Here is a 9284-nt window from a genome sequence, read left to right as displayed (position 1 = left end):
GGCGTAGCCCTGAGGGGCATGGTTGGGCAGGTAGCCGATCTGCGAGGCGGGGAGCGGCAGGGAACAGAACCCTTCTCCCTCATAGGCCGACGGGCCTCTTGGAGGCGGGAAGTGCTCGGTTGGGTTTGCCGTAGCGATGGAGAGGGTGCGACGGCCGGCTGCAGGCGTAGTCGGGCGGCTGAGCGGGCACATCTGGAAAGGGGAGGAGCACGGCGAGGACGAGAGCAGGTGGGACGACGCTCCCAGGCCTCCGTGATGCCCCGGGACTCCTACAGGGACACAGACAACGGAGAACCTTCCATTACATGGTGTTGGTGTTCAGGACAGTGCAGTGGTTCGTCCCTTCCGAAAGGTACGGGGTTCGATCCCTCATTGGCGGCGACCTACCTGAGTCTGACGCCCAACCACATTTACATGCAATTCAATTTGTTTCGGATCTTAATAACTTTTGGATCTGTTTAACTTGTTGACTCTGAGACTGGTTCTTTAGTCGATATGATCCAACCATATACCTTGCTTGGCCCCGCCGGGGATGTCGTCGAACGTGAGCGTCCGCAGGGACGGCCGCCAGAAGGCGTAAGACTCGACCAAGGCCTCCAAGCCCATCCTGAGGAACACACACGCGCGCACACACACACACACACACATGCACACACACAGGGTCAGACACACTGCACGGATCGCAGACATAAAGCTTATTCTACGCTCTCATGGCAACCAATCCCTCACCCCCCATCACCGTTAATGTCACCGTTAATTAATCACACGTTAATGTCCCAGCCACCTGGTGGCCATCTTAGGTCTCTCTCTCTCTCTCTCTCTCTCTCTCTCTCTCTCTCTCTCTCTCTCTCTCTCTCTCTCTCTCTCTCTCTCTCTCTCTCTCTCTCTCTCTCCCCCTCTCTCTCCCTGTCCCTCTCGGTCTCCATTGAGACCAAAGGTAATGAGGGGCATGAGCGCCATGTTGCGATTGGCCACGGCTTTCCAGACCGGGTGCACCGAGGTAATTGCTTTCACACGGCTTTTACGGGCCAATCAGGACGAAGGAGCAGGAAGCCACAGCAAGGATTTATGAGGTGGGCCTCCCCCCCTACACCTCCCCCCCCCCCCACCCACCTCCTCCTCCTCCTGCTCCTCCTCCCGAGGTGCGGCACGAGTGGTGGATGTGGCAGGACTAATGCGAGCTTTCTGTTACTCCTCGTTAGCGCAAGGATAAACCCCCCCCCCCCCCCTCCCCCATCCTCATCATGGGGTCGTAGCCACGGTGATAATGTAGACAAGCTGCCCTCCTGGAAGCCCCCATGCGTTGCTCCAAGGCCTATCAGAGCGGGAGTTTATTTAGCAAACTGCTTAACCCTTCCTGTAATATTTAAAAGGCTTATTTTTCTGTCTTCCTGGGTTTAACTTTTATGGGGTCAGCTGTCAAGACCTTAGGGCTGCCCCCTCCCTCTCTCTCCCCGCCCTCCCTTCAGCTATACAGGTTGCAATGCCGTCTCTCTCTCTAGCTCTCTCTCTGTCTCTGTCTCTGTCTCTGTCTCTGTCTCTGTCTCTCTCTGTCTCTCTCTGTCTCCCTCTCTCCTCCTCTCTCCTCCTCTCCTCACTATGAATTTCTTCCTCCCTCTCCCTCTCTCTTCCTCTCCCTCCCTTTGTTCCTCTCCCTCTCCTCTCCCTCCCTCCCTCCCTCTCTCTCCCTCTCTCCATCTCTCTCTCCCCCTCTCTCTAATGGTTTCTGTGCTGGCCCCAGAGATTGGCTATGCGAAGACTGTAGGGAGTCTTTACTGAGTTCTGGTTTTAATGTCCTGTTTAAACATGTGTTAATAAATGTGTTTATATAGATTGTCTTCAGGCCACTGGGCTATTTTATTATAACGCTGTCGATGTGGATGTTAAGAAAATTATCTAAAGTTTTCTTTGTGTTAATTTTTGTGACCATTTTCTTGGACGTTTTTTTTCTCAACTGCTACTCTGTCAATTTATTTCACTCTAAAATGCAACAAAAAGAAGTTGAACCTGTTAAATAAAATATAAAAAGCGGTTAATGTGATTTCCATTATGATAATAGCCGATGTGGATTTTTGGCTTTAGTTTAATTTTTTCAGAGGAAGTTTTAATGGCCTGTTGTTGCACTGTTCTTTCCATTAGAGGAGAAAAAATAACAAACATAGCTTTGCTGCTTATAAAATGTAATTTAAACTGCCATGACAACAAACCACAACCAAGCTACAACAGTAACACAAACACGCACACCATATTTCTCCTAATACACCATATAATGTGAAAATCTCTGTGGTCAAAGAACTTACCGGTTCCTGCCAGAGTCTCTGAATCCTTTGGCAAAAGGATTTCTGTCGATTTTCAACCTCGTTATCTAAAACAGAAAGGAAAGCAAGACGTCAATTGCTTTTAGAAGATGATATTTCCACAGTTACTTAGCATGGATCTTTTCCGCTTCAAAACAAATTGTTCTGAAATGTACCAGTTACACTGAAGCTTATTTGGCCTTGTTTGATCAGCTGCTCTTTGTTAAAGCTGACTGAGGGAGTGTTGTACCATTCTGAAAGGCCACAAAATACCACATTTGTGTTCAGGATAATGGCATGGACATTTTTCACTGAGTCAAATGTTCCTCAAGTGTCATTTTAAATCAAGCTAGCCCCAGTATCGACTGAGGAGTTCCAAAATTGTGCCACAGCGAAATAAAATAAATAAATAATTACTTGTTTTGATTGGTTTGACATTGAATTATACCAGTGTGTTGACAATTATGAGAAAACAAAACGTAGATGATGACTCTGATTGAAGATAAATCAACATGTCACAGAATGCCATGCAGAATACACAGGATGTGGTCAGCTGGCGAGGTTTATCAGAATAAAAGCGTCTGTTCATCACGAGCAGAGTTTAAAGGAGTGCTCTGCAGCACACGTAACTTCAACACCAAGTTTCATCAAGTTGCTTTTAAAAAAAAAAATCTGATGACCGAAAAGTAAATTGAATAGATATTTTTAATCACATATAATATTGTTTTCTATTTATTCATTATTGTATTGTTTTGTGATAAGGATGTTTTTTTAAGTTGAGCGAAGACTTCAAGATGTCAATGCAGCTTTTTCTGTAGCCTGTATGTTTTTACCCAAATATGCATGTGTGTGTGGGTGGGTGTGCTTACGTACGTATGCGTGTGTGTGTGTGTGTCTGTGAGTGTGATTGTGCATGTGTGTGTGTGCGTGTACTTGTGTGTGCATGCATGCATGTGTGTGTACAAGCGTGTGTGTGTGTGTGTGTGAGAATATGCCTGCATTTTACAATCCATGTCTCCTATACCCCCCAAATTCATGAGCTCCCTTGTAGTACAACACTGATCAAATTAAACTGTGTTCACACATGGCACGAGTTACCTTTTGCATATGGCATTAAAAAAAGCAACTCTGTGTTGAGGTAAAGAAGACGCCATTAAATGTCACAGCTAAGTTGTTATGGAAGGTGTTGCATAGTTGGATGATTGCTAAACGTAAGAAATACAGCTGTGCTTTGTTCAAATGTTGCTGTTGACCCCATCGTTGTAAATCATTGCCATGATCATAATATGGCCCCACATGTGTAAGGCACAGTGAGTGCTGCAGAAAAATGCAAGTTGTATTATTAATTTATCCAGCGATTGAGGGCCCTTTATTTGGGCTGCTGAAGAAAATTGGAAAATTTGGAAAATTATCTGTTGCTTTTTTCTGTATGCGAAAGTACTGAGCAGTAACTAAAAAATATATACAACGTTTTAAACCCACTGCATGGGTTACGTCATGCATGCTTTGCTGCACAATTGCTTGTGAAGACGATGTATTTCCATACCTGCTGGTTCTGGTAGGCGGTGACTGTGGTGAACACCGTCTCGGCGAAGGAGAAGGTCCTCGTGCCCTCGCCCAACGGCACGGACCTCACAGGGGACAGCTCCTCTCCGCACTCCTTGCGGATCACGTGCACGCGCGGCTGGTATTTATGCATGGAGTGCAGTATAATCTGAAAGGAGGGAAAAAGCTACTCGTTTTAGCGATGCCATGCGCGGAAGAGCAAGTGATATTTAGGTACTATTCATACTTAATGGGAATGTTAGGTGCCATTTGATATCTAGGTTTTAAATATATATTTTATGATCTAAAAATGTATTCCGTGAAATTAAATAAAGTCTTATTTATGAGTAGAATATTTTTTTATTATCATTATAATTATTAATATTATTATCAATATGATTATTAATTCATTTTTAAATTTAGGCCTATCTTACTTTTACGCGTTTGGTGCTTGTATAGGGCCTATCGTTTTTTTTTAAACGACTCACGTGTCCTTGGTCATCCAGTTCGTTATTGGTCAGCTTAAGTTTGTCGAAGCTAACCACCTGGCGCATCCACGTCTCCCCCGACGCAGGGGAGTCCGGGTGGATGTAGACCCGCGGGGGCACCGGGGAGTCCGCGTTCCCCGCCACCATCCACTTGGAGCTGTGGTACACGTACCTAAACACAAGTCAGAGTGTTAAACATTGATAGCCTTTTTCTATACAGGCTATTATAGGCCTATATAATGCATTTATATCATATTATATAGCCTATTTGTATTTATATTCCTTACACTGTAGTCGAATATAGGCCTATGTGTATATTTCTAGTCTTATTATCGGTATATAGTTCAATAGGCTTTATGTAGCCAAGGCCTAATTGAGACATGGTGACGTTACGACCACAGTAAACACTGACGCGTCAGGTGACGCAACAACGGCCCACATTTGCAGGTTGACCTTCTTGTTGTGCGTCAGGCTGGCAAGGGAAGGAACCCAAACCGCGATGACAAATCAACCCACTCCAGCGTGGGCCATTTGTGGCACTGAGGCCGGCAATTGTTACAATTAAAGAAAGGAACCCGGGTTGTCCCGAACAGCGTTTCGCCCAGCGTGTTGTAAGGCGGCAAACCTAGGTTACATAAAAACACCCATCGTGTCGTCTGGCTGGAGGGCAGAGAGAGAAGAAAGGCTGCGTGGCGTCTCTCACCTGTAGCGTTTGTTGTCCACGGGTATGATGTCCATAGCGATGAAGTACTGTTGGTGCGGGTCCAAACCTGAGATCTTCACACGCATAGCGGGGAACATACGTCTGGAAGGAAGCCCCCCGCAAAAAACAAGTGTTATTAATACGCTATTATTGATGCGCAACGGATTTACGAGGTCTGATGTTAAAACGTATGATTGTTTGACGTTAAAATGGTGATAATGTTATGGAAACATAAATATTTAAAAATAAAGAAAACAATAAAACATTTTCAACAAGTGCCTCATCACCAATTATTAAAGTAGGCCTACAAATGAATTGACATGCGTAATTAAGTCTTAACTCAGATCAGAGTCTTACTGCATAAATCCTGCGAGTTAATAAGGCCATATCTATCTCTAAAGATATCTGACAAGAAATAGGATTTTGGTATAATGTATACATCTTCATTCAATCTACCTCTTACCTTCCGGCCTTGGTGATTATCATTTCGGTTCCGATTTCGTGGAACCGTTTCCACAGGTCCGAGCCTTGTAGGTCCACGCGCATCTCGTCTCCGGGCAGCGGGGACGCGATCACCGGCGGCGCGCAGAGACCCTCTGGCAGCGGGCTATCTGACCGCAAATCCTCTCCGCTCTCCGCTGTATGGGGAACCCAGAACCATCCCGTTAACTGAGGCGGTTCAATAAAACCCGCCACCCGGGTTACCGATCACAACATCCAGCCCTTCATAAAGGCACTCCATCACAAGGTGGCCAGGAAACCGTTAACACACAGCAGGCGCAATGTATTTGTAGGTATTTCTTAAAAGATAGGTGCATTTGTATTTATTCTAAGTTAGTGTCATTACTTAATATTATCAAGTAATAATCGTATATTGGTCCACGTTAAAGAATAAAATAAAAGAATAAAACCTACACACACACACACACACAAACACACACATTGTGCCACAATGCCCTTTAATACGACCAGGCCATATTCCCACACACACTTGTTGTTTTTAAGCGGCCTTGAACAGCCTTTACGCGGCAGTATTAAGGCCTTTACCGCCTGCTAATTGGCGTGTTTATGATGGAAGCGCAGGTCATAAAGCGGCCTGCGTTACCCATGCGCAGACCGATCCTTTACAACGCTAATAATCGCACATCAGTTGTTCGAGCTGTAGGCGAACGTTTTACATTTATTATAGAAACGTTTAGATAAAACACAAGTGGGTCGAGGTGTACGCTGAGGTGGGGCCTGCATATACATGTATTATACAATAAAATATGACAATAAATACAAGTGTGGAAACGTTTTTCCAGAGTTTTAAATATTGGAGGATGAATCCAAAAATTAAAATCAAAAATAAATTTGATATTAGGCCTATAATTATCGGCCCACTGTATCCATTATTTTTAGAACAAGTAGTGGGCCTAATACAGTTTGCCTATTATTGATAAACCCATTCATATTATTATTATTATTATGTTTAATATTTCCTTCCCATTTTCAAGGCTTACTCAACATACAGTATGTGCTTATCATATCAACAATAACCATAATCCGGTTCTGACCCGTGCAACAACACAAGCCTCCTTAACACGAACACAATCCAAGCTTCATTTAAAGACGATGGGCACTTACGTGAGCAGTCGCTCGCGCACTCTATCTCGCTGCCCCGGTCGCTGAGGCTCGTGCTCTCAGGCCGCGTCCCCGCGCTCCCGGTGTCCTCGGGCGCATCGGCGCCGTCCTCGAAGCACTTCAGGGTGCCCTCCTCGATCTTACGCCTTTTCTCCGCGCCGATCAGCGCCTCGACGGAGAACGCGTGCGCTTTGACGCTCAGCGTGCATGGCGAGCGTCGCTTCTCGGCCATTTCTAACCGTCTTCCGAGCGCGAGCGAACGTGAGTGAGGGACTTCACAACTTTTAAGAAGAAGATGAGTCGTAGAAAGAAGAGGAACGAGAAACGTCACCAGCCCAATAGGAATCCACGACCCAGCTCTGCGCTCTGTCCCGCCGTTATGAAGGCGTTGAGTTTACGGGTAGCCTACTTTTTGGGTTGACATCGGAGCGCGAGGTTGGGTGAGCACCAGTCCAATGCTTGTCGGTTATCCGCGAGCGTGTGCAAGCGAGGAGGCAGTGAGCGAGGCTTTGGGTGAAGTGTCAATAATCAGAGGCTCTGGAGAAAGCGGGGAGGAAACCTGTCAGTCAACGCGCAAGGCCGGCCAATCACAGCGCGAGGATTCGCCTGGTCCCACCCGTGATGCTGCTGCTCGTGCCGCCTTATGTGGTAAAGTAGAGCTCGTGAATGAATCACGGCTCAGGGAAGCGCGGTGCAGCGCAGTGCACGAGTGTCTCCGAGGCATTGCGCGCATTTTCACACCGTGGCCCAACATACTTTGCATATTTGGCCATTAAGCCCAGCCTCTTGGTAGACCCTAGGGAAGTTAAAATCTATGATGTTACAAATTATCTTGCCAGATAAGTGACGAACAGAATAGGCACGTGACGCTTTATTCTCAGGTCCATAACATAAGATTCATTAAAAAAAAGGTTCAAAAGTTTCAAAATCTGACACATGTTTTATTAGGTATATGCCTGCTAACATAACAGAAAAGTAGGCCTGCAGCAATATTTTTCCCCAGTGGAACAACTTCGTAGGCTAAACCTTTTAAAGGGCTAACAACTAGCGTCCCAAATGACAAAATTGTTCTAAACAGCCCGTACAAATGCTCCATACACATTGCTTCTTACAGTAAAATTTAAATCCAAAGTCTGGAGTTTAATGACTTCGCATTTTAAGCACAGTTGAGTCGGAGCTATTCGGTTTGGGGTCGTAGGCCCATATCCATTTATTTTGTAATCCACTGAGGCTATCGTGTTCACATTACGTTTGGAAACATCCCTCACACTGTCCAGAACGTGCAAATTAGCGTGTAGCCATGCGGGGAATGCGTGTCCGTTTCGGCCAGAGCACGCGATAACATATGGAGCAGCCTATAAATAAACAAGCCGCGAGGACAGTCCCGGGGCTTCGCTTTCACTGCCGGGCTTAATGTACACATCCAATGGGGAGATTATAAACAACACGTCCCGCTCGTTTATTGATCTGGATTCAATGTAAATGATTGGACGCCAAAGGAACGGCCGATGCCCACATTCGTGTTGGTTATCAGATCAAACCCCCGTATAATAATAGCCAGCGGACACGCCCGAGGAGGCCCTACAATAAAAAAAAATAGAAAATACAGCTTTTAACATTTCGCTTGTTTATAGTCATAGTGAACGTCAATGGGTTAGATTATTTAATTTTCGCCCTTTATTACAACAAACAGGGATAGTTGAATGTTGAATATGTCAAGATACGATCTGTTTTTAAATTGTCATCATTCCAAGGAAGCTATAGAATAGGCCTATCAACTGAAATGTTTTGTGAGATAGGCTACATAATATAGGCATATTTACACCTATATAGAGAACAACAGTTAAGCTGTGAATATTTTCGTTTTCCTTTAAACATATTTGAAATATTGTTCGCATTGAACAGCAATTATTGGTTTTATATGAAATGTTTGAGACTTTTATTGGCTTATATCCTAAGATTAACGGGATCTATTTAATTGTTTTAATTTCATGATGTAACGAAATATAATAATGCATGATCATTTCTATGGTTCCCAAAAAATATCATTTTATTATAAGTTATTTTTCTGTGCTCAGTGGAGGCTGGTTTTAATTGGCCAATGGTAAAGAAAGAACAATGCATTTTTTTTATTATTATTATTGGCTATAAAACACTAAAAGGAAATTCTTTCGTTTTAATGCTATCCTTGTTAAAACAAACATATTATAAGTGGTAGCCTACCATTAATAATTATTATAGGCCTGTCATCTTAGAATGTGTAAATGCTTTGCTATTTTACAATTAGGCCTAATTTATGAGCATATAGACATATATAATGTTCTATTACTATTTCTATCTTATTTACGCATATGATAGACGTTTTTCACACGATGCGTAAAATAGGTAGGCCTAGGCTATTTATTCAACAAACAGTTACCAACTCGAAATAAATTATTTAATTATCTTTTATTAAAAAACGAAGAGTGTCAATTATGTCTTTTCAACCGTTATTGAGACTTTTTTGAAATCTTTATAAGAGTTAATTAATTTTATTTTTTCACCTTGTCAGAGAGCGTTAATGCCAGGGCACGTTACCAGACGTGTTGTTCCGACACATCTGACGTCCTGCACGAGACCAGGATTTGC

The 9284-nt window shown here is 44.0% G+C and overlaps 1 protein-coding gene across 1 annotated transcript; it reads right to left on the bottom strand.

Moving 5' to 3' along the window:
- Window positions 1-6: 6 nt before the first annotated feature.
- Window positions 7-7328, bottom strand: tbx18 (T-box transcription factor 18). Its single transcript, XM_060041860.1, is given in 9 exon segments — window positions 7-189; window positions 192-269; window positions 513-607; window positions 2301-2365; window positions 3844-4011; window positions 4331-4502; window positions 5034-5135; window positions 5497-5671; window positions 6660-7328. Coding segments are annotated over 9 exon segments (1194 nt in total). The 5' UTR covers window positions 6889-7328; the 3' UTR covers window positions 7-79.
- Window positions 7329-9284: the final 1956 nt, after the last annotated feature.

This window comes from Gadus macrocephalus, chromosome 21 (genome assembly GCF_031168955.1).
Source record: "Gadus macrocephalus chromosome 21, ASM3116895v1".
NCBI lineage: Eukaryota > Metazoa > Chordata > Actinopteri > Gadiformes > Gadidae > Gadus > Gadus macrocephalus.
This window is presented reverse-complemented; position numbering and strand designations above follow the sequence as displayed.